Source organism: Monodon monoceros, unplaced genomic scaffold, assembly GCF_005190385.1.
Source record: "Monodon monoceros isolate NGI ecotype Baffin Bay Population unplaced genomic scaffold, NGI_Narwhal_1 Super_Scaffold_3, whole genome shotgun sequence".
NCBI lineage: Eukaryota > Metazoa > Chordata > Mammalia > Artiodactyla > Monodontidae > Monodon > Monodon monoceros.
In genome coordinates, this window is record NW_021703780.1 from 42,073,973 (window position 1) to 42,100,993 (window position 27,021).

Here is a 27,021-nt window from a genome sequence, read left to right on the forward strand (position 1 = left end):
AAATTTTCACTTGTTGGGAGTGTGGTATTCTTGAAGAATATTGAGACAGAAAAAGTGAGAGTGCTATTGAAGAACGAAGTCAGCAGTTGGTATGATTTCTGTTTCATACTTCAAAAGCACCAAAAATAAAACAGTTTTTGTATTTTTACATACTCAAGTGAAGCATTCATAAAAATAATAGTTTCGGTGCCACAGATTCTGTCTTTGCTGTTAATCAAGTAAATGTTGATGACTCAGGGGAGAAAAAGCACATGTCACTGACAACATATGCATATATATATGTGTATATTTATACATGTGTATAACAAATATACATAGCAAATAAAATGCTTGATTGTGGAGGCTGAATTGACTCTGCTTGCAGCTAAATGGCAGCATGCCTCAAATAAGTTATTTTAAAAAGCAAGAAACTGAGAGATGCCAAAACTGGTGAGCATGATGGGCCATCCCATTGACCTTGAAAGAATGGCTGGGAAATGTGTGTGCAAGACCACACGTGTAACTGCACTGGCATACTCAACACTCAAAGCATCTCTAATTGTGTATTAGGATATTAAAGGGCAATCATAGGTCAAAATTTAAAGTTTTCAATAGATCATGACACTTCTTTGGCACTTGTCAACTTCACTGATTTACTGAGTTGCTGGCAACAAAAGCTATCGTTGACATGTGTGAAAAGAATTGAGAATCTGCCTATATATCTCACCAAATCAGTATTCTTGAATAGTCTACAAAGAAGAAGCCTGAAGCTTAAAGATGACACATCTCAGAACTCAATTTATATTGATCCTGCTTTTTAGGCTATCCTCCTCGAGTTCTGTTGCTCTCCTCTTATTACATTTACCACGTTTTTCTAGACTGGAAATACCACCGGGACTGGGGAATTGGGTAACTATGTAGCTCAATATAGAATCTCAGTCAGTAATACTGTAACAGGTTTACAAGGTTGCTCACCGTTATAAAAAAATGTGTATTGTTATCCTCTTGAAACAAATATGATGAAAGCCTGTTACAATAAAGCAAGTAGATTATCAATCGTCTTATCCCCTGTAACCGTTATGTTAAAGAATTTCCTGTCATAGGAAAGAATATATAACATATCATATACTCAACTGAAGAAGTTTTTAAAAATGTGGTGACACAGCATTGCCATGATATAGAAAGTTAATAAAATGACTTATGTAGGTTCTCATAAAAATAGCATTGCTTTCTTTATTCAGTCCTTTAATATTGAACATAAAGGAAAGAAATAACAGTTGCTGCTGAAGTTAGGCTGTTGAGGCACTAAGTTCTATCTTGGAATGACTTTGAAGAGAAGTCAGCATTTTACATTCAGCTCATTTTTATTAGCCAGATTTATAAAGAAATTATTTAAGGTAATTAAGCACTTTAGCTCTGACAGGCTGATGCTGTTTAGTGACAGGTGTGTCATTGGTGAGGCAAGCCACCTGATTTGACAGACTATATTTCAGTCCAGGAGTCATCCCTCCTCGGCCTCCTTTTCAAGTCTTAGAAGCCAGCTGTCTTCCCAGCCCTGGGTCTTTCTTATTTAAGGAGGTTAAGACTGACTTCATTTTCATTCATGATTTGTGAATTTGCCACCATTTGCTTGAATCACTTTCAGCACAGTTTTTTTTGTTTTTGTTTTTTGTTTTTGTTTTGTTTTTTTTTGGTGTAAAATGTTTCTTTTTATTTTTGGTGCAAAAAATTCTCTTCATAGTTTATTACCATTATTTTTTCTTATATCTTTTTTTTTAATATTGGAGTATGGTTGATTTACAAGGTTGTGTTAGTTTCAGATGTACAGCAAAGTGATTCAGTTATACATATACCTATATCCCTTCTTTTTCAGATTCTTTTCCCATGTAGGTTATTACAGAGTATTGAATAGAGTTCCCTGTGCTCTACAGTAGGTCCTTGTTGATCATCTATTTTATATATAGTAGTGTGTATCTGTTAATCCCAGTTTCCCAATTTATCCCTCTCCCTACGTTTCCCCTTTGGTAACCATACGTTTGATTTTGTGTTTCTTCTTTCATCCACCTCTTAGCAAAGGGGTCAAACGTTGGGTCAAACATTGTGTCCTGTGTCTGTGTCTTGTCCCTGACATTGACATGCAAGTGCATGATGTGAGATAAAATAATCCTGTTCCCCAAAATGGTAGACAATGTCCCCAAGTGCCCCCCACCTTCTATTTCAGAGCTCTGAATCTACAACTCATGAATTCACTTTTAGGAATCCTGGATCATATTTCCATTGTTTTGACTCTTCCAACTTCCAGAGGTAGACATTTCCTAAGTCCAATATCTATCATACGGAATTTCTTCTTACCTGGGGATTCCTTAGTAGGAATTGACTGCCATGATTTAGTCTTCAGCTCTGCTATGATCTTATTCTCTCTGAGAATTCTGTCAGTTTGTCATTATTATTGGGGAGGCTACATGCCCTTCTTAATCATTACAGTTATCTTGTTTTTGACAATTTCCAAAACTTTTGTATGGGTTCTAAGATAAAAGAACTGTAGAATTCTGGGCAAACCTCCTTTACTTTGTACAAGAGTCAAATTGTCCTTTCATTTTATCTCTAGTTGTCTACTAGTGATGTCCAAAATCTTATCTATGTATAACCTGTAGCTCATGCACTCAGGCAGAAATAAGTCTCATTAGGACAGAATTTTTCAAGGAGTGCTGGTTACTATATTTGTTGTCTCTGTACACAAGTGTCTTGAGGGGCTCTTTAACTTCAGCCTTTAGGGTAAAACAAGACGATTTGTTCAGAATGACTGAACTCTCACTACGTAAGGTGAAAATTATATAGTTTGATTTCATAAATATTTAAAACAAATACATTTTGATAATCGAAAAAATAGAACTAGTCTCACTTATAATAATACAGTACAAGAATAAGAGGAAGATAGAAGACAATAAAAATAACCTGAAATAAATTTGGTGATTATAATTGTAGATTTTTTTCTACATATATATTCCTCTATATTTCAGTCAATGGGTTTATATCCTACAAACTGCTTTGAACCTGGCTTATTGTCACCACTGTTTTCCATTATATGGATGTACTATAATGCCACATTTTCTATTGGGCATGTAGGCTGCTTACAGATATGTGTAGTCGTAGTGAGTGCAGGGTTGAACATGAAGGTGTACATCTCTACCTCTGAGTACCGTCTCTCTTAGGATGAGTCCAGGGAATTGCCCTGGTGGGAAAAAGGATGTGGTTTGGTACCTATTCACTGTTAAGAACGTTACCAGATTGTCACCTAGGAAAATTGTCTCAATTTACACAACTGCTGAGATTTTCTCTCACCACCTGCTGAAATGGAGTGCTGTCAATCACTTCAGTTTTTTTGACAGGCTGATAGGTAAAACATGACAGTTTAATTTGTAATACTGTCTGTTACTGAGATTTTGTGCTACATTTCATACGTTTATTGGCCACGTGTCTTGGCTTCAGTCATTTTTCTATTGGGGTATTAGTCTTTATTTTCTTATTTTCTAACCCTATTAATGTAAAAACACTGTTCTTTCTTAACTGTTTGAAAATCATCTTTAACAGAATCTTGATTACAGTATATTTTTTAACTCATTCTTCTTTAGATTTCCCCCGTTTCTTTCTACTGGTCTAGTTTTTATATGCCAGTAGCATACTATTTATTCTAGCGTAAGAGCACACTTTCAATTACCCTTTTCTTTGAATTTTTCTATGTACTCACATTTTATTTTCCAGGTGAATATTAGAATCGTTGCTCTATATGCTTATGGATCATGCATGTATAGCGTAGGTTCTAATGTCACTTCCCAGCTCCTCCTCACTGAGGAATTAGTGTCAACCCTTATCCTGTGTGACAGGGGAAGAGTTCTTTGTTAGGCTGAAACTGTCCTGGGCACCCTAGAAGGTTATTGTCTCACTCCATTTGGCAAAGATATTTGCTTCTTATTTTAAGGCTCCTATGACTAATCACAAAGTTTAAAGTCTTTGTTTACATATTGTTCAATGTCCAATTGTTAAGTAATAAGTCAGTGCTCTTAAAAAATCATAAGTAAAAGACTAGTTCTCTCTTCTTCTAAAATGTCTATAATTAGCTGGTCTTCTCAGATATTTAATGGTGTTAGGGAGTGATGGTCAGCACATATGCTGATACGCAGACAGTTATCAACAAGTCCAGCTGAGCAAACAAAACTTGTCCCAAAGCAGTGAGTAGCATTATCTTCCAAAAGTCCTAAGGGACCCTGTTGAGTGAATTCACAGATACTACCATTTCTACCTAGAAGTACTGTTGTCCAAAAATTACATCTTGTTCTAACCTTGATTATTGCCTCCCCACTCGTTTCTAAGATAAGATAAACACTTCTCCACTGGACTCTGCCCCCTTCCTCCAGCCTGGATTTAATGCCTCTTGGGGTCTGGCAAAGAATGAGAGCTCAATGCACTTTTTTAAAATTAAAAATAAGCAGATGGATGAGCCCCCACCTCTGCTGATTTCAGACTTCAGTGTTTGTTCCATGGGTGGGCCAAAGAGATTCTGGCTGTTAAGACATTAGACTGAGGTTCAGAGATGGAGTCAGTAGACACCTTTAGCACTAGAGCCGTGGTGCCAGGAAAGAGTGAGAACCAAAGTGTAGCTCTGGCTCCAGGAGCCTCATGCAAGCCAACGTTGGCAGAGTGGCAATGGGAGGCAAAAACTGACTTTTGGGGAAGCCAAGCTGTAAAAAGAAGCAAAGAAAATGTATATTCGGGGAAATAGAGAAAGAGGGAAAAAGAGACCAAGAGAAAATGAGAGGTTCCACATACAAGCAATGTCATATGATATTTGTCTTTCTCTTTTTGACTTTATTCACCTAGTATGGTAATCTCTAGGTCCATCCATGTTGCTGCAAATGGCATTATTTTATTCCTTTTTATGGCTGAGCAATATTCCATTGTATACATGTACCACATCTTCTTTATCCATTCATCTGTTGATGGACACTTAGTTTGCTTGGCTTTTGTAAAGTGCTGCAATGAACATTGGGGTGCATGTCTCTTTTCGAATTATGGTTTTCTCCGGATACATGCCCAGGAGAGGGATTGCGGGACACAAATGAATTTATATACAAAACAGAAATAGACCCACAGACATAGAAAACAAACTTATGGTTACCAAAAGGGAAAGGGAAGAAGTAATAAATTAGGAGTTTGGGATAAACATATGCACACTACTATATATAAAATAGATAAACAACAAGAACCTACTGTATAGCACAGGGAACTATATTCAATATCTTATAATAACCTAAAATGGAAAAGAATCTGAAAAAAATATATATATATCTGAATCACTTTGCTGACACCTGAAACTAACACAACACTGTAAATCAACTATACTTCAATTGAGAAGAGAAAATGAGAGGGAGGAAAAGAAAAGAGGAAGGGGAGGGTGGAGGAGGGGACATTAGTGACCTGTAAGGAGAATGAAGGACATCCTGGGGAAGCCTGGAAAAGACCCCCAGAGGCAGCAACCACATGGGAAGCAGGAGTGGCAGAGCTGGGGAGTGGCTGCCAGCCATGCTCCAAAGGTCACCTGCTTCGGAATAAAGTTCTGTGCTTCCACCCAAAGTGAGAGAGGTGGAGAAAAGGTGTGGTTATTGGCCACAGACAAAATGGAAGGCTGTGAAGCAGATTGAAATAACTGTGGGCTCCAGCTGTGCCTCTCCCAGCTTGTGCCACGATGACCAGGTGCCTGGGATTCTCGCCTCAGAAAACAGCTTCCCTCCCTTGTTCTAAGATGAAGCTCTCCGTGGGTGTGTCTTTGTGCTGAAAGGACTAAACTGAAAATCTGAGACTTGTTTCAACTGACGTTCCTGTTTTATCTCTATGGAGAACTGAAATTCCATTTAAATGGAATTTTCAAAAGTTCACAAAGTACAGAATGTCTGGTTCAATTTAGAAATAAGCTAGGTCATTTATTCTATTAAGAGCAGAAAAAAGTCCCAGAACCTGTGACAATGATCCCATATAAGTAACGTACATGGGCTGAATTAAACTGGTGATTTTGTTACCGAATCAGGTTCAGCTCCCCACTGCTCAAAAATCAGTGGGGGTGTGGGGGAGAGAGAGATAGACAGAGAAATGTTGGTAGAAAGGAAAGTTTCTTTTAATCAGAATGCCATCAGTCTGGGGAGAAGGTGGACTTGTGTTCCCCAAAAACCAACTCCAAAGATTCTACTCAACCTTGAAAGTTTTAAAGAGAAACAGGAAGTAATCTCAGTTAATCACTGGGATAGGGCGTCAGATTGGTCACCATACCCCACTGTGCACAGGCACGTATGCAGGCTTATTGCCTTCTTGTGACTTTTCTTTAGATGCTATCTTGTTCACACTGTTCCTTCTCGAGATTACTAAAGGGGAAGTTAGGGAAGAGATCTGGTCATCTGTTAATTACTTATTCTTCATTTCTACTTCTTTGATCTATGGAAAGAACCAACAGATTGGGCAAGGTATTGTGTGATTAAGGTTTGAAAGGTATACTAGGGCCAGAGATGAGTAGAGCATGGGAGTGCCTGGTGTAAGGGCCCCTGTAGAGAGCTCTTTCCTGCCAGAAGCTGCTTATACTTCCTTATCTATTTTATCTGACTTTATCATCTAAATTTAAATTAAGAAAAAAATCAACTTTTTTCTAGACTTAGAATTCAATCTAGTATAGAATCAAAGCAAAACAAGTTATTGATTATTCCCACAGTTAACAGGTGATTTTATATATATGGTGATTTGATATAATGTTGCTAAGAATTATCTCTAAGACCTGGTAAAATGTTATAACTAAATAACCACATACTGTAATATCCATTCACAAGTATGGCAAGTATTATGCAATCTCTTTCATTCAATGTATATGTATGAACCTCTTTTATTAGACATTCTTTTCCAGTTATATTAAAATTCATCCTGTTTTATGAAGTGCCCATTTCCATTATATTCTATTATTGTAATGTGTTTAGGGTAAACAGGAGCATCAAATATAAAGCTCATTACAGTTATGTGGAGAAAGCTTACTTTTTAATATGCATCTCTTTTCAGGCAGCGCCTTTTCTTGAATGCTGGCTAATGGTAAAAAACCACAAATGTTAGAAACATATTCCAGCCTTTTTTTGTTGTTTCTTCTGAGTAGTAAAGCCATTATCTAGATTAGTCTTATTATATTTTTAATTAAACTGAAGATTATCCCCATCATTGTTTTATTCAGTCAAATTCTATTTAAGAATGTGTTATTTTTCTTAGATAGTGTAATTCTATTTACTGATCTCAGTCATTTGGAAACATTACCATGGAAGACAACCAAATGACTCCAAAGCATTGTTCAATGTTACTGAAATATACAAGTAGAAGACGCCAGTGTGGCTGACATTTCTGAGTGATGTCATAGCCCAGTGAAGTTCTCTTCAGTTCCTTATTCTCTTTACTCCCATTTGATATTGATTTTCAACTTCTGTGTCTAACATCTCATAAGCTTGCAGCATGAGGAGCCGATGGCCTGAGACAGAAGAAGTAGAGGAGAATTCTCAGTGATATTTTCATAGGGAATCTTTTATGAAGTTTTTTTGTTGTGTTTTTTTTTAAGAAGCATAGTATCTCAGAGTTTGAAAGCACTTCAGAGGTCAGAGTTGATTTAATTCATGCCTTTGCTCAACAAATGAATTTTTTTTTTTTTGGTTAAACACAGGACCAAACTTCAGAGAATGTATTAAGATTTGAAGGAATCTCAGAAAAGAGACCTAATGACATAAATGTTATGATGACATATTTAGCTTGAGTCACCATATGATTTTTATCAAAGGAATGGCATTGAACAGATGTGACATAGAACCTGTCATGAAAGAAAATCCACTCGAGGTATAAAAAAAAAAAATACCATTACTTATTTAAGGCTCTCCTTTACCAAAATTTGGAGGAAGAAAAAATTAATGGACTTTGACACTTGTGAAATACGAGGCAGCTGTTGCTACTTCATTTATTGACCAAATGGAAATCTCTGCCTTCTTGGCATTTCATGAGAAAAAAAAAAAAAAAAAAAAGCCTGGCAAATGCTGGCAAAGATTCTGGTAAAAGATAGTCTACTAATAGAATTGTAGTCAGTGATTTCATTGACCTTCAAACCCCTTACACCCTCATCCCACTTTATTTTTTCTTCCATTTCCTTAGTAGAAACTAAGCAATTTCTTTCATGAGCCATTCTACTTTTACTTTTGCAGTATGGTTCCTTACCTGGCGAGATTCTTCCATTTTGAGAAATATCCCTAGAGCACAGTTCTGCCACCAAGAACTCCTTTAAACGCTCTGAAACCTGTCTTATTTAAAATATTCTATATATTTTATTATGGATGAACATATGATTTATTTTGATTACTTGATTTTTAATTTTTAAATTAATGAGATAGATTTTTCAAATAACCACTTTTTGGCTATACTTTTTAAGAAAAAAAATCTAGGCATAATTTTCATATCTCATATAATTTATGCATGTATTGAAATCATCCATAGTGGCTTATATACGTTTTCCTTTCAGTTTTACTGAGGTAGAGTTGATATACAGCACTGTATAAGTTTAAGGTGTAAGCATAATGATTTGAGTTAACATACATCATGCAATGATGACCACAATAGGTTTAGTGAACACCCATCATCTCATATAGATACAAAATTAAATAGGAAAAAAAAGATTTTCCTTGTAATGAGAACTCTGAGGATTTACTCTCAACAACTTTCATATACAACGTACAGCAGTCTTAATTATATTTATCATGTTGTACATTGAATCCCTTATATTTTTTATCTTACAACTAGAAGTTTGTATCTTTTGACTACCTTCATCCAATTCCTCCTCCCCTCTTCACACCCCATCTCCCGCCTCTGGTAACCACAAATTTCATCTCTTTTTCTATGAGTTTGTTTTTGAAGTATAACTGACCTACACTACTATGTTAGTTCCTGGTACACAGCCTAGTGATTTGATATTTCTATACATTTCAAAATGATCACCATGATAAGTCTAGTTACCATCTGTCACCATACAAAGATGTTACATAGTTATTGGCTATATTCCCCACACTGTACATTTCATATCTGTGACTCATTTATTTTTTAACTTAAAGTTTGTACCTCTTAACCCCCCTCATCTATGTCCCTCCCCTCAACCCGCTCCTCTCTGGCAACCACGTGTTTGTTCTCTGTATCTATGACTCTCTTTCTGTTTGGTTATGTTTGTTCATTTATTTTGTTTCTTGGAGTCCACATGTTAAATGATATCATATGGTATTTGTCTTTGTCTGACTTATTTCACTTAGCCTAATACCCTCTAGGTTCATCTATGTTATCATAAATGGCAAGATTTAATTCTTTTTTATGGCTGAGTAATATTCCATTGTACATGTATATCACACCTTCTGTTGATGGACATTTAGGTTGTTTCCATGTCTTGGCTATTGTAAATAGTGCTGCAAGGAACATAGGGATGCATATATCCTTCTGAGTTATTCTTTCTGTATTCTTCAGATAAATAACCAGGCGTGGAATTGTTAGATCATATGGTAGTTCTATTTTTAATTTTTTGAGGAGCCTCCATACTGTTTTCCATAGTGGTTGCACTAATTTACATTCCCACCAATGGTGCATGAGGGTTCCCTTTTCTCTACATCTTCACTAACACTTATTAACTTGTTTTTTTGATGATAGCCATTCTGACAGGTGTGAGGTGGGTTTTATATACATTTGGAATAGAACCTCTCAAAATAAGATTCTATCCCATAGTGGCTCAGATATAGCTCTAGATAGACTGTAGAGAAAAAGCAGAATTTAATACTAGCTTAACCCAATGGTAATATTGTGGAGATTGTCAGAACTTTTAGACAGGATTCAGAACATGGGGTACAGTTGTATTTCAAGAATGGAACTCTGCATCAAACTATTCTTTGCCTCTCACTATTGATGAAGCATTAACCACACCTCTGTGACCAAACTGGATTCTACCAAAAGAGATGGTCTGGAACCAAGTTCTGGAACCTCCTCAGGTATACACATTTTCCCCTGCTTCAGGCAGGGTCTGGGGGCATATGGCCTGATGGCAGAGTACTGAACTAGAAGAAAATCAGTTCTAGCCATAGTTTCATCATTTACTGTGTGATCTTAAATACTTTAATTTCCATGATCTTTAGCTTTTTGTTGCTGATGTCACTCATGTGAAATACAACTTATCCAGCCCAACTAAAATGAGCCATTTTGAGAAAGATGATTCTTACTAACACCTTCCACAGTGCAAGTGTTATTATTCCCCACTTACTAGGACCCACGTTTTCTACCTTTATTACCTGTGCCATTTAGGATAGATTTCAGGACATAGTTCATTTGAATAGCAGGCAGATGACCTTCAGGAGTCTTCTTGCTATTTCATACAGGTGTACATACATAAAATATTGCCCAGAAACAGAAGACCAGTAAACACAGTAATAACATCAGTCCATGTGTTCCAACCCACCTCCTTCCCAGACTTGGTAAATTGTAAATGAAAAGTACCATGAGAGATTTCTGAGACAGTGCTTTATTTAGAAAATGATAGGAATCTTTAGGAATTCAAATTAGAACTGTAAATATTCATTTAAAAAATTTGCTTGTTTACTATTTGAAAATAGCTGTCTTTGATGCTTTAGAGAAAGCATGAATAATTTAATAAATTTTATTGTGTTGTATTGTTAAGTTGATGGGGATACAAAATGACTGAGGTATATTTTCCCCACCCTCCACTAGTTTATTACTCCCTTGAAAGTAATGAGTGAGCCACAAGGCTGATGAAATAAATGCTATGCTAAATGTATTAAACACCATAGGTGGAGCATAAGTTAGGATGCCATTTATTTAGGCTCAGGGAGTTAGCAGAGGCTTTGTGAAAGAGGTCTTCAGGTAAGCTAGGCCTTGAGAGATGAATTGGATTTTCATAAAGAAGGAGAACATGGGATTTTAGACAAAAGGAACTGCACAAGCATGATGTGAAAGCACGTGGCCGTCAGAGTGGGATGCGTGGAAGATGCACTGAAGCATGAAATGAAGAAGAAAAGGCATTCAGATTGGGATAGACCTTGCATGCCATTGTAAAGAATTTACATTTGATTCTATAAATTACATATTTTTAAATAGTCTAAATCATGGCTGGAAATTTGTAACATTAGAGGCCAGAAGCTTTCTCCTGAATCCCAGACCCTGACAACCCACAGCCTGTAAGGGTTTCCATGTGTCATAGAGGACTGACACTCAATAGACCCAAGGCCAGCCTCCTCCTTTCCAACCTCCCAACTGCCTGTGTCTGTCATTGACGACACCAACCAGTCAGTCATTCAATCCAGAAATCTGGAAGTTATCCGGAAGTATATTCTACTCATGACCCCACCATCCAGCTGCCGGTCACATTGCATTTTTGCCACCTACTTCCTAAATATCTCTGAAACCTAGCCTCCATTCTGCATCCCTGAGCACATTATCCTCTATCCCCACCCATCCCAGATCTGTTTTCCACCTTTCTCTGCCCCTCTTTTCTTTTCAAACGCTGATGCCATAGACTGCATCACCTGGGTGTCCTTGCCACCTCCTCCCTGATCAGGAAAGGGTGCTCAGTGGGAGGTGCCAGCAGGAGAGTGAACACCAGCTGGAGAGAAGTTTATGTTCTGTTTGTTTTTCTCTTGCTCTCTTCCTGCTTGTCTCTATAGTCAGTTCCGTTAACTGTACCCACACTTCTGTAAATATTTTCATTAATTTCTCAACAACGAAAACTCTTAGGGAAACATGTTTTCTTGGCAGACCTCTGGATGATATAGCCTACTTTGCCGATCAGGTTCTGGACCTTTGCAGCAGATTCCTAGTCAGTCCTTCTGTGTTCAGACTACATTCTTCACACTGCTTTGGAGAACTGTCTTTTCTGAACATGTGATGTTATGACAGTTTGTTAATAGGAGAATATTCTAGAATGACAAATATATGGCATACACATTACATAAATAATGTCAGTTTTGTAAAAATACGTATATACCAAGAAGAAAAGAAAATGCCATTGTCCCTGGCATAATTGTGAAATTGTTGCAATTTTTCCTTTCTTAGTCTGTTTTTTGTAATTTTTCCCCTGAAGGTAGAGAGAACGAGACAGATAATCAATCTCTCTCTCTCTCTCTCTCTCTCTCGTCTCCCTCTCCCCTCCCCATGTGTTCGTGTCTAATTATGAAAAATATTTTATACATTTTTTTCATGTCATAAGAATGTTGCTAACCACTTGTTTGTTTACTTTCTGATCCAGATACTAGAATTGAAAGAAATGCTCCTAAATTTTACTTAGGAAGTTTGATTTCAAAGTAAAAAAGAGTAATCTAACATTATGTCTAAAAAAACTGTGAGATGATCTTTTAACCGAATAATTAGCCTATCTGAGAAAGTGTGGTTGGAAATCTTTTCTAGATGCTCATGAAATTTTAATTTCTTTAATTTAATTTAATTTGAAACTAAATATGTCATTGACATGTTCCCTCCTATCAGATCATTAAATTCACGAGAGTGTTCTGCATACCCCTTTTCTTCACTCCTCTCAGATGACAGATTCCTTTGGTCTCCTTATCAATTGGAAGGCTTTCTGTTGCCTTTGATCAGCTAAATAATAAAAGCTTAAGTTTAGATTTCTTACTGAACTGCTTCACATTTTAATGATTTGGATATTTTTTTCTTTATCTGAATGTTTTAATGCTTATCCAGTGTACTTTTCTTTTGCCATTTGATCTATTTTCAAAAATTAAGTCTCAAGAAACCTAAATTACAGGCATATTTAAGTTGTTTCAAAAATATTTCACTGGCCCAGATTGAAACTCCAACTTGAATTTTGTTAGAATGGAAGTACCTTTTTAATATTATTTGTGTCCTTATATGTAAAAGATGAAATTATTTGGCCTTTGGAAATACTTAGAGTTTAAATGACTTTTCAAATGTCATTTTACAAATTTGGTATAAGAACCAAATTTAATGTATTACTCCCAGAGAATTTTTGTATAGTTTTTCTCCTCTTTTGTCCTCATCTCATTCTATTCCTCTTCTTTAATCATTAATTTCCATTTTGCCAAAATCTATAACTTTACCAGCTGCTTGAGGATATAGTTATATGAAACATATTTTAGTTTTCAATAACATATTTATGTAGAATATTAATCAAGGGTGATATGTAAGGACATGGACCTTCCTTAATTTTACAGATAAAACAATTTGGTTTAAGTTAATAAAAATGTTTGGAATAAATGTGGCTATTTCAGCTTTTGATAAAGACCATTTCCTTTTGATAAAACCTCAAATTTCAGATGTAAAGTATGTAAAAAAGTGAAACAGACTTTCAACCTAGAATTCTGACAAGTTCCTTCTTCTGAACCTATATAAGGAAAATAAATAAATTATACTTTAGAATTTTCTCAGCAGAGAAAGGGATGATTCTCACAATGAGATTTTAATCATATTAATGAAGACTTGAAAATAACATAGTTGCTAGTAAAATAGGAAATCTGCGTCTTGTTTCTGTAGCCCAACTGAAAGACATTTGCTGTTTTGTGTCTGTATATTGTTTATCTGAAGAGAATGAGTATCATTAGGTGTTCAAAATACTTAAGAAACCTGGAGTGTGTGGGAGAGGGATTATTTAGGAAATATTCTAGGTAATGCGGTTAACATTTTTCAATTTAGCTTGATGAGCCCCTGAAAATTATTTCCCCTGTCTCTTAGCTCTTAGAATGACTCTTCCCTACCACCAAAGGTATGTGGCCTTTCAACTTTCAGGAATCCAAGTGAAAAATAATACACAATTCTCAGAGGCTAGCGGTGAAAAAAATTATCCAAGAGAGAAAAGAGAGTAGTAGAGTTAAAAACAGAGGATTAGGTGCATGTAACTTGACTATAAAGACATAGGAAAGACTTATACTAAGTGCAAAAATGCTTCTGCAATATTTCATAACTTTTGTGTAACTCCTTGATACCTTGATACCTCTTCCTTCTCTGCTCATGCCATCCCATTCTGACTCCACCGAGATTGTATGCCATCAACTGTATTACCTCTTTCCTATTTTATTCCTTTGATGTATACCTTGATATTCAAGTTTCTTATCCAGGTAGAAATTACTATTGAATAAATGGGACCTGTGGTATTTTTGCCATGTGGTATGTTTGATTTTTTTATGTCAGGTTAATTAATAGTTGACATTAAAGTAACACAGTTATTGCTCAAGTAAAGAATGCAGCCTCTTAAAACATGAATAGAAAGTTTTGTTCTGTTTTGTTGTAATTGTTGTTTTAATTATTGGGGAATATTTGGTTAAGGCCAATGCTATAAATTAAGAAAATAATGGCTTGAAACATGTGAAACACTTTACTCATCTCTTTAAACTAGGGACTATAAAAGTTTGCTCAAATATAACAAAATGTCTATTCTTCAAGCTCTGTTATCACCCACATTTTTATTAATAGTAGCAACTATTCAGTGATCCTTTGCCATGTGCTTATACTATGTAACATCTTATACCATGGGCCACTTATTACAGACTTGATATACAGCATCTCAATTTTCCCAATAATCCTACAGAATGGGAGGTATTCACTTGATTTTATAGATGAAAAATTTGAGGCTCAAAAAGGTTATGTTCTTCTCTTAGTTCACCTCGCTAGAAAAGTGACAGAATCAGAGAGATATGTAGGGACAGATATTTGTGGAAGTAAACACTGAAGAGTGACTTAGGAAGAAGGAGTATAAAATTAAAGGGGAAATTTAGCAAGGACGATATCTGAGCTAAAAAGATAAAAATAGAAAAGAGTGAGAAGAAGGAATACAATGGATAGAGTGAAAGTTTAGATAGTTTCTTGATTACTTATCATCTTGCTTTGGAAACTTTCAAACGTATATAAAAGAAGAGAGACTATGATAATGATTCCTCATGTACCAACACCCTGTTTCATTAATTATCAACTTGTGTTCAACTTTGTTTCCTCCGTATCCTCCACTGCTGCTGAATTAAGTTGAAGAAAATCACATGTAACAGGTTATTTCGTTTCATCTGTAATTGCTTCAATATAATTCTCTAAAAAATAAGGACTTTTTAAAAAGCATAAATTATCAAATTATGATCAAATTATGATAATTATCAAATTATCAAAAAGCATTACTATTAAATACCTTGTCAGTATTGAAATTTCTCTGTTACCTAAATGTCTTTTGACATTTGTTGAATGTTGATGGAAAATTTCTCAAAAACTTGCTAAAAAGTCAATTTCAAGTTTACATTAAAAAAAAAAGTTCAGTTGGCCTCTCACTGTTATACTGAATAACTTTTAATTTCCTGTTAACTCTGTACTGTATTCCTCAGAGCAACTGTTCTGGACCTTCTTCATTCCCATGCAAGCCCACAGTCTGAGCCTTCACTGACCATAGCCCCAGAGGTAGGCTTTACCCCCAACCATGAAGTGTATGCTGAGGGCATCCAGTGACAGTCACCTAATCTGTTTCCCTTTCCTCCTCTCACAATACCCTATACACCATCAATACGTTTCTTGCAGTTAGTACTCATTCTCTTCTTCCCTGTAGTCTTAGCACATCCATAGAACCTAATTCTAAGGCAAATCCTCCTCTGCTCATGCCATCCCATTCTGACTCCACCGAGATTGTATGCCATCAACTGTATTACCTATTTCCTATTTTATTCCTTTGATGTCCACCCAACTTTTCCTGTATGCCTAAAAACACTTAAGTTTCAATGGCTAATTTAAAAAAAGCATAGATGAAAGGATGGATGAATAGATAAATAGGTAGATAGGAAAAACAAATAGTACAACTTTTTAGCATGGTGTTTATCACGTTGTTTTGAATTTCCTTATATACAAATACTCCTTTCAAATTTTAAATTTTCTTAAAATGGTACAATAATTTTCCATGTAATTTAGGTCTCTAATACCTGATGAGCCCTGACTAGCCTCTCTCTGTTGTCTTTCTCAAGCACTCAGCCACTGAGTCTTGTCAAGTCATCCTTTGCCGCTTTACCTCCATCCCTTCCTTCTATTCCTGCTGCCTTCATTCACATTGGGATCTTACACATTTATGCTGCATTAGGATTGAAACCTCCTAACTCCTCTACTTGCTGGTAGATGTTCCAGTTTCTCACTCATCCCATGTATACTAACATGTTAATCTTCTTAAGTATTTTTCCAATCACATAACGCTTTGGCGAAAAGCTTTACATGCTTCCCCATTGTGCCTTATGGAATCTGTAGTTAGCCTGGCATGCAAGGGCTGCCCTCTACAATCTTGGCCAAATTGACCTTTCTAATCTTTCTAGCCTTATGGCTAACTCCTCCTCAGTAGATTTCCATGACCCAGAAAAATGGGTTCTAATGCTATTCCTGGTGAGTATTCCTAATGCTTCAGTTCCTGTTACCCAAACGTTTCCTCCCCTTTAAGTGCTACTCTACAATTTTCCCAACACAACTAGCAATAGATTCTTATTCCTTTCTTCCCTCTTTGTCTTTCCACCTGCAGTGCCCTTCACTCCTTTCTTCCTGACAGACATCCCTTCATATTGGAAAAATTTAAATAAGATAATAGTTATTCCAAGCTAATGGATAGTTATGCTACAGGTTAAAGGAGATCTCCTAAGAGTCTCAGGAAAACAAGTTACTTTGGTCAGTTTGCCAAGATCTAGATTCTGATACCTTGGCTTGGGGGCCCATGCTCAGGACCCTTGTCAGGTCAAGTTTCAGGAGAAGTTACTTTTTGGAAGTGCTGGGGAAATGAGAACTTGTAAGAGGGCTGAACTGTGAAATCAGTAAAAGGACTATGGCTCTTCTTGCTGTTTTTTTTAAGCCTGCTCAGGATTTCAAAATATGCATTTTTGGAAGACGCAAACATTCAGTCCATAATACTGGTGTATAAGTACTTTCAATCATGTAGCACAATGCAGAAAGGGAGGGAAATATCAAAATTATGCAACACTTCTGAGTTGTCAAACATATGTACTACTTCTACAGATTTATGTTGTAGCCATAACACAGCCCAAACATTCCCCCTTACATCTTCTGTTGAATTTTAGTACAATACCCAGGATTTTTGCTTGTTTGTTTTTCACTTTCACCAGGTAGTGGTTGGTGAGATTTTTACAAGCTAAGTACAATGCATGTTTTAATCCAATTGTTGGGTAATTGGGAGTGAATGAATAGTTACTGAAACATAGAATTTTAGAACTTGATACACACACGATCATCTATGATTTATTTAATATATAATAGAGGTCAGTGAGACTCAGAATCATTTCACTGACTTTCCAAAAGTTACACAATTTATGGCAGACCAAACCAATTGATATCAATTTAGCTACTAGTATAGATGCTTATATATGTACAGAAGTTATGGCATTCATAATGTAAAGCTTAAACTTACTAAACAATATTATAGTGCATACAATATATTATATATGAAAATTGATACTTTTATTTAGGCTGCAGAAGGATAAGGACCAAAAGCACTTATTCTTAATATTGGGCTCTCTTTTTTCTGAAATCCATTTAGCACATTGCTTTTAACAGGCATTACAGACTCAGAGATATATATTTCCTAAGTGATCATTTCCCTAGATTTCTATTACTCAATTCTTAAGGTTTTCTAGTTGTGTTGAATTTTATTATAGATACAGTTATTAAAAAGTTTTGTTGATTTTTTTTTAATTTGAACTCCTTATTAGCGTTCCTTCTGTTGGAAAAAGGTAAATCCTCCTGTATATATGTAGGCAATTACCAAGGAAGTTGGAATCCTTTCAAATGGTGCTTAGTATTTTGAAGCATAAAAGGTATAATATTCACTTTTTCAATTTTGAGGGTAATACTTACAGTTCTGTGACTACAGATCATTAGCCCAAGGTGTACTTACATTTCTTTAAGTATTTAGGTCATATAAAAGCATATTGCTAATAGTGTTCTATCTTAATGGATTATAGTGGAAAACACAGTATGGGTTTCAAAATTAAAATTCTGAAGATGGTGAGGCATATTTCTAAGGAAATGCAAGTAATTCAGTGTCAACATTGTGATGAACATTTTCTATCAAATCTATCATACTTTTCATTTTTCTTGTCATTGGTTTCTACCTCACATTTTAAAAAATATTTCACTGCACTTATAACATTACCATAAAAAGAGGGCTTCATGATCCTCGTTAGTCAATATGATTCATTAGAATTTAGATACTTTCAATATGAATGTTGCTATCAGATACATTTTCCCAAGATACTATTTTGTGTACATATTTTCCTCTTCAGGATTTATATTGCTCTCAAGATCAAATCTAAACGTGTCAGATTTTCAAGATCCTTCATAGCAGTTATGCAGATAAATCCTAAGTAAATTTGTTCCATATTCATAAGTGTGATAATCTTTGTGTTTAACTTTAGGTTAATTCAATAAACATTTATTAAAATATTACTGTTGCCATCATTCTAATTTTTGCCTCTATTTCTGTAATGCTAGTCTTCCAGCTTGGATGGCTAAAAATAATCTTTATTCATTATTTAAGGCTTATTCATGAAGCCCTGGTAGTGTATTTCATTCTACTGGGAACCCACCCTAACAACCATGTACATTTAGAGCTTTTTCTCCCCTTTCTCTGAATTACATAACAACTCATTATTTACTTTCCTAAATGAGCTTAAATTGTATCATGAATATGAAGTTATCATAAATTTATTGTCACTGTTTATATTATTTTAATATTTAATTTTAATATTATTTTAATTCAGTGTGTCTAGGTCACTTCAGGAAAATTTACTACTCTGAGAAAAATAAGTGGAAACTCATATCCTTGAATCAGTTTCTCTGAAACTACTAAAAGATGCAAAGTTTCACTCAAATCTTAAAAGTCACTCAGAATATCTTCCTGAAAGTTTTCTAAGTCTCATGTTGCTGATGAATGCATTTGCTTGTTTACTTTTCAATTTATCAAACAAGAATAAAACAGTAATTAATGAAGAAGCAAGAGAAGAAGTTTAAAATTATATAACATGGTAGTTTAATGAATGCCATTTAATGTAACTGGTTTCTGTATTGACTTATGAAATCAATTAATATACCTTTTGAAAAGCCTTGTACTAATCAGGTATATCATTTTTATTTCATTATATATAGTCATTGTGGTTATTTCTACAGCACAGTGTGATTTAGTTAACTAGCTGGGAGTGTAACACCTTCAGATCAGGTTTGGCATACCTCATTTCTAATTATCATTCCTTTCCATGAATGTAACCCACCATTAAATTAAAAAAAAAAAAAAGGCTACATTTTATTTTGCCTTTCTTGGCACAGCTGAAATTTTCTGTAGACTTTATACAAGTTTTCAAGATACCTACTGGGTGCTGGGAACCAGAAATCCTGATAAGGCACCTGACTCCATTGACATCACATAAATTTGTCAAAGATGTGTAATCTGGTCTCCCAGATCCTGATGCATTGCATTATCTGTCATACAAGAGGGACTGTCATTTGTTCTACCTTTTATGTGCTAGAATCTTCCATTGGCTGAGTGACTTCAATTACTTTTTAGAAACAAAACCCTTTATTTATCTGGTCATGAGTTCTTGTTCATTTCCAAAGTCTCAAGTAATTTGTTACAGGAGACTATCAGACAAATTAAAAATAAATTCTTTAGATATACTGATTATTTTTTACAAAGAATACCATGTAGTATAATAATGTTTCTTTATTTTAAAAAATTCCTTTCTAGTTAAAAAAAAAAATAGTGCTAGACTGCTCCAGACATATGTTTTTAAAAGTTATTTTGTAAAATAAGTTTATAAAATGGACATTTTCATTTCTTTATCTCAATGTCCATACACTATCACATCACTCATTATTGTATATAAATGCATTCATTAATAATTGTGGATGTGACTGAAAGGTTTTCACATGTTCTATTTTATAGAGAATATGCACAAGACACAGGTGAGGCTGTTCTAACTAGCTTCTCCCTTCTCCTGCCACCTCATACCATTTATAAATAAGGGAAGGATCACATGAGGCCATTAGAGTGATTGAAATTGTTCTTCCTAAAGAAAATCTGATTGAAGTATATTTCACTGGTAGTTTAAAGAACGTCATCATCTTGTATAAATTGAACATGGCCCAGTATTTTGTTCTAACATCTTATTGGATTAAATAATATATTATCCATGACCTTCTTCATGTTCTAACATACTTGCAATGTATCTAGTATATTATCCTAGCTGTTGTTGCCATGTGTCTATTCCCAGGGCATTTCTTTCCTTCTCATTTCTTGACAATTTTTGTTCCTTGGTGAGAGAGAATAGCTCTCAACCACATTGACTGGTCTGATTTTAAATTTATGACTTGGTGGGTCCTTAATGCCACTCTGCAGTCACACTATATTCTGTAGTCCGTTCCCTCTTCTACCCTCCTAGCTGACTACTTAACTGCCTTTCCTCATACCGCTAACGTGTCTTCCATAATCCAAGGTCTTCTCTGTTGAAGACCTTGCCTCCCATTTCACTGAGAAAGTGGCATTATTCAGAGGAGAACATCCATAGCCCCTCCACCACATCTGTACTTCCACCAGCACCTGCACCTTGTACCTAGCCTTCTGGCTTGGTAGTACAATGATCTTTTGAAGATCGTTATTCCCTGTGCTCTAATTACTTTTTGCACTAGATCCTGTCTTTTATTGCCTGCTCAAAGGCCTTCCTCCAGAAATCCCTTGTTTCCCCATCCCACCTCCCACCATCTCTTGCATCACTGATTTTTACTCTTTACTGGAGCATTTCATTAGCACACAGACCTGCTGTTACTTCTCTCACCTTAAAACAAAACAAAAAATACAACTTCTCTTGACCCAGCTTTACCCACAGCTACTGCTCTATTTTTCTGCTTCTCATTGTAGTCAGATTACTCAAAAAGAGTTACCTATACCTGCAGATAACTTTCAGTATCTAAGGTTAATAAATACTTGGTGTGGGAGGATCCCTGAGACAGTTTGAGGCTGTGAAACAAATCCAGTGTTTAGAAGAAAATGATAGATAATTCTACTTAATGAGTACACAGACTAATTATTGTAATGAAATATGTTTAATTAAAAAGAAGTCTGCTTTCTAATAATTATACTGACTGTACACCAGTTTGGAAAACCACAAAGATTGATAAAGACAATACACGTAAAGGTTGCAGGGAAACTTTACGCAAGGAGGGTAAATAAGTGTGTTTATAACTGCCGTTTAAAGTTAGCATTCTATATAGCACTCCTAGGCTCTTTTAATATACTTTGTCCTCTCAAACCCTATTAAACCCCTCCCAAGAAAGCTTTTGCTCTCACCACTCCACTAAAACTACACTGTGAAGTCATCAATTACCTGTATATTACTAAATCCGATGAATGCTTAATCCTCATGTTACTTGGCCTTGCAGTAGGGTATGACACTCTTGAGGACACCCTTCTTCTTGATACCCTGTCTTAACTTGCCTCTCAGGATGTCCCTTCTTTTAGACTTCCTTTGCTAGCCCCTCTTGTACTAGATCTCCTAACTATTCATCCAGTCTCCCTGGATGACTTGGATTTAATTGTCATCTCTACACTACAACACCCAGTTGACAGCTCTGGCCTAGACCTCCCTACTCAGTATTCCACTTGAATATCCAAGTCCCTCAAACTTAACTTGCCTTTTCAGTCTTTTACCTAAAATTTAGTGTAGCTGTATCCTCCCCTATCTCAGCTCTGTCCTTCAGGTTGGTGAGCTGAAAAATCTTAGAGTCATCCTCTTTTTCCCCCTCTTTCTCCCACATCCCATATTCAGTCCATCTAGAAGTCCTTTTGGCTCAAAATATCCAGTGCTGACGATTTCTCCTCATCACTGATAGTGGCTGGTACCAGTACCGTCTGGTCCTGGCCACCATCACCTCCCACTGGAATTGCTCCAATAGTTCTAACTGGCCTCCCTGTTTCCACCCTGCCTTCCAGCCTTAAATTCTGTTCTTAAACAAAGAAAAGCCTGAAAAATCCTTTTCTAACATAAATGAGACCATATTATTACTTCAGTAATAACCCTCAACAGCTTACACTCTTATTCAGGAAAAACCACTGAAGGCTTTTTAATGCCTTCAAGGCGTTGTGATTAGTTTCTCCCTTTCTTGTTTCATTTCTGCCCTTTCAGTTTCTTGAACCTGATATAGGACCTTTGCATTGCTGGGTCCCCCTGCCTGCGACATGCTTCCTCAGGATATCCATCTTGAGGACTTCCTCAAAGGACATTTTCTCAGAGAGGCTTACCCTGAAAACCCCAAACCCCTACTTCTCAATTTCCAGGGAACTGTGATTTCCCCTTATCCTGCTCTAATTTTTTCCCAATAAACATCATCTTATAGCTTATCACATAATTTACCTCTTCTCTGTATTGCTTGTGGTTTCTTCCCCCACTTTGTAAGCTTCACAAAGGGCAGGGATTCTGTCCTTCTCATCTGGCATATAGTCAGTCAAATGATTTCCCTTTCTTTCAGCATCATTTCACTCCTGCTGCTTCTCAAAGGCAATATGGTTCTGTTTCCAACAGTTAACTTGGACTCTCTCCATTTTAGGGGCCTGTTCCTTAGGATATTTCTCTCTGCATTTACCTTTTTAATCATATCTTTTTGCCCATTTTGTTTTCTTTTACTTGTTCTGTCTGCTAAGCTAATTTTAAGCATATGTATTTAACTTTCTGGTCTTCAAGTCTTCTTATCCCCTTTCTTATCTTTGGTCCTTTCTTAGCTATATTTCTATTTCTAGAAGCTTTTTTTTCTCTGTCCTAGTTCTCCAATACTTTTATTCTTAACTAGTTACAGAAATCTTGCTTTTCCCTTCAAATATTTCCCATGAAAACTGTAGCACCAATTTCTACCCTCTATCTACCTGTCCCCTCCATTCACCCTACAGGCAACCTTGATTGCCATGATTTGGATCTGCCCTTCACTCAACATTCTACTGAAATGAAGATTCCCTTTGACTTAAAGCTAGTATGAAATTACTTAGTGTTACAAATATGTATATAGTTTGTTTATTTTCAATATACTTTTCTATCTTCTATTTTAGAAAACTGCAAAAATATTTGTGTATACATTTATATATATATATTTATTATGCATTGAACTATTTTCTATTTTGTCCAGTTTTTCCTGAAAGCAAGCAATTTCTAGATCTTTCTCTGTTGGGTATCTTAAATTGTTTCATATTCTTATCTTTAACAGGTCATTGCTTTAGTGATGGATATATTTACAGACGTGGACATTTTCAAAGAAATAGTGGAGGCATCAACTCGAGGGATATCTGTGTACATTCTGCTTGATGAGTCAAACTTTAATCATTTCCTAAGTATGACCGAGAAACAGGGCTGTCAAGTTCAACGTCTCAGAGTAAATATTTCATGCTTTGATTTGTTTTCTTCAACTATTTTATCTTTATCTCAGTCATTGAATGTAAGGCATGTTAAGTTATATTACTCTAAATGTACACCATATATTTAAGGTGCTGACCACAGAAGGGGTCCCTTGTACTCTACAGACTGTGACTTCACCATCTTTGTGATGGTTTTATAGGATGCTTTTCTTGATGGTGGGGCACTTAAGCTTCTGAGTTAACTTTGCTGCCAGTCATAATTAATTTACAACCTTGAAACGACTGGCTTGAGTGATAATCTTTCATTCAGCGGATATTGCTTGTCACAATCATTTAGCATAGTGTTTTCAGTGATGTTTGACTTATTAAAAGACAGGTGGATTTTAATCTTAGTTATTTTGTTATCATGCTACTATAACCTGAAAGGGGCTCTTGCAGTAGGACCCTAAGTGACTTATAGAACCATCCTGTGTAAATGATGTAAGTTATGTTAAAATACATTATTTTAAGTGACCATGTTCCTTGAGTACTTCTTTTTTGGGTGGTGTTTTAAACTGTGCTTTTCACTATATTTGTTGTTGTTGTTATATGTTTTAAAAAATTATTTCATGTGTACTTTTTTGGTTACTAAGTTTTTACTATGACATAATTTACTTTTCAAGATATCCCCTTTCTAGCCATAATTTTTACTTTATATTTACATGCAATTCTAGAATATCCGAGTGCGGACAGTAAAAGGCCAAGATTATCTTTCCAAAACAGGAGCAAAATTTCATGGAAAAATGGAACAGAAATTTTTGTTAGTTGACTGCCAGAAAGTTATGTATGGTTCCTACAGGTAAGATCATTGTGTTTACCTCCAGGATTATCATCATTTCTAGAATTTATGAGTTTCAAGTTTTAATGTAATCTGTTTAGTTATTTCTTAAAAATAAAAGAAGAACCCTTGCATGTAAAGCTTGGAAACTTGAATTTCAGTTCTGGCTGTGAAGTCATTGTGCAAGTCACATAATTTCCTTGGGCTTCAAGTTCTTCCTCCCCAAAATGAGAGCGTTGACTTATATCTCAGGTTTCCTAAAGCTCTATAATGCTAAAAGTGTTTTTGTTCCTTATGAAAACAGTATGAATCATAATAATTGTTCATAAAAATAGAAGCTATCACCTTGAAGAACCTGCCTAATGGATTGCTCTTATTTTAGTATTATTGAGACTCTGATGATTATCATGTTGTCATCATAGGACTACTGAAAAATCATTGAAGAGTCTGGCTATTAAAATGCCATGGTAGACACTAGGCAAGGTTTTTCAGCCCCAGATCTACTCTCTGGCATCTTTCTAGGGTACCACTGCTGGAATATATCTACTTCTGTTCTAGCTTGGCTCTTATGTTTCATTCCCAGTCCTTAAAACTTCTCTGCAAGGCAGTTGTTTTTATCTACATTTGATAAATGATGAAATGGAAGTTCTAGAAGGTTCAGTGACTTGCCCGAAACATCACAGTTAAGGGCCGAAAGACAGTTCAGGTCTGGCAACCCAGTCTAGGTCCAGCTGATTCCAGAGTTTAAGTGCTGCCTTCAAACTCCCTTATAAATTCCAGGCATTGGTCCTGAATAGGATAACACAGTAAGGCTATATCAGTAGGCAGATAAAAACACCAAAAACGAGTGAACTGGAGAGGGGGAAGATGGTGGAAGAGTAAGACTCGGAGATCACCTTCCTCCCCACAGATACATCAGAAATACATCTACACGTGGAACAACTCCTACAGAACACATCCTGAACGCTGGCAGAAGACCTCAGACCTCCCAAAACGCAAGAAAGTCCCCACGTACCTGGGTAGGGCAAAAGAAAAAAGAATAAACAGAGACAAAAGAACAGGGACAGGACCTACACCAGTGGGAGGGAGCTGTGAAGCTGGAAAAGTTTCCACACACTAGAAGCCCCTTCACGGAGACTGCGGGTGGTGGAGGGGGGAAGCTTCGGAGCCACGGAGGAGGGCACAGCAACAGGGGTGCGGAGGGCAAAGCAGAGAGGTTCCCGCACAGAGGATCGGTGCCGACCGGCACTCACCAGCCCGAGACGCTTGTCTGCTCACGCACCAGGGCAGGCGGGGCTGGGAGCTGAGGCTCGGGCTTCCTTCGGAGCACAGGGAGAGGACTGGCGGCATGAACACAGCCTGAAGGGGTTAGTGCACCACGGCTAGCCGAGAGGGAGTCCGGGAAAATGTCTGGGCATGACGAAGAGGCAAGAGACTTTTACTTCCCTCTTTGTTTCCTGGTGCGCGAGGAGAGGCGATTAAGAACAATGCTTAAAGGAGCTCCAGAGACGGGCGTGAGCCACGGCTAACAGCGCGGACCCCAGAGACCGGCATGAGACGCTAAGGATGCTGCTGCCGCCACCAAGAAACCTGTGTGCGAGCACAGGTCACTATCCACACACCCCTTCCGGGGAGGCTGTGCAGCCCGCCACAGCCAGGGTCCCGGGATCCAGGGACAACTTACCCAGGAGAACGCACGGCGTGCCTCAGGCTGGTGCAACGTCGTGCTGGCCTCTGCCGCCGCAGGCTCGCCCCGCATCGTAGCCCTCCCTCCACCCGGCCTGAGTGAGCCAGAGCCACCGAATCAACGGCTTCTTTAACCCCGTCCTGTCTGAGCGAAAAACAGACGCCCTCCGGCGACCTACATGCAGAGGTGGGGCCAAATCCAAAGCTGAAACCCAGGAGCTGTGCAAACAAAGAAGAGAAAGGGAAATCTCTCCCAGCAGCCTCAGAAGCACCGGATTAAAACTCCACAATCAACTTGATGAACCCTGCATCTGTGGAATACATGAAGAGACAACGAATCATGCTGAATTGAGGAGGTGGACTTTGAGAGCAAGATTTATTATTTTTTCCCCTTTTCCCCTTTTTGTGAGTGTGCATGCATATGCTTCTGTGTGATATGGTGTCTGTATAGCTTTGCTTTCACCATTTGTCCTAGAGTTCTATCCATCCGTTTTTTTTTGTTTGTTTTTTAATTTTTAAAAAACTTTTTTCTTAATAATTATTTTTTATTTTAATAACTTTATTTTATCTTACTTTATTTTATTTTCTTTTATCCTCTTTTCTTCTTTCTTTCTTTCTACTTTTTCTCCCTTTTATTCTGAGCCGTGTGGATGAAAGGCTCTTGGTGCTGCAGCCAGGAGTCAGTGCTGTGCCTCTGAGGTGGGAGAGCCAACTTCAGGACACTGGTCCACAAGACACCTCCCAGCTCCATGTAATATCAAACAGCGAAAATCTCCCAGAGATCTCCATCTCAACACCAGCACTCACCTTCACTCAATGACCAGCAAGCTACAGTGCTGGAAACCCTATGCCAAACAACTAGCAAGACAGGAACACAAACCCACCCATTAGCAGAGAGGCTGCCTAAAATCATAAAAAACCCACAGACACCCCAAAACACACCACAAGACGTCGACCTGCCCACCAGAAAGACAAGATCCAGCTTCATACACAAAAACACAGGCACTAGTCCCCTCCACCAGGAAACCTACACAACCCACTGACCCAACTTTAGCCAGTG

General features: G+C 36.8%; 1 protein-coding gene across 1 annotated transcript in view; it reads left to right on the plus strand.

The window, feature by feature from the left end:
• The window catches only part of FAM83B (family with sequence similarity 83 member B), an 84,287-nt gene that overhangs the window by 45,799 nt on the left and 11,467 nt on the right, over positions 1–27,021 (plus strand). The window contains exons 3-4 of the mRNA XM_029241755.1: positions 23,311–23,475; positions 24,172–24,296. Coding sequence (XP_029097588.1) covers positions 23,311–23,475; positions 24,172–24,296 — 290 coding nt within the window. The remainder of the gene's footprint in view (positions 1–23,310; positions 23,476–24,171; positions 24,297–27,021) is intronic.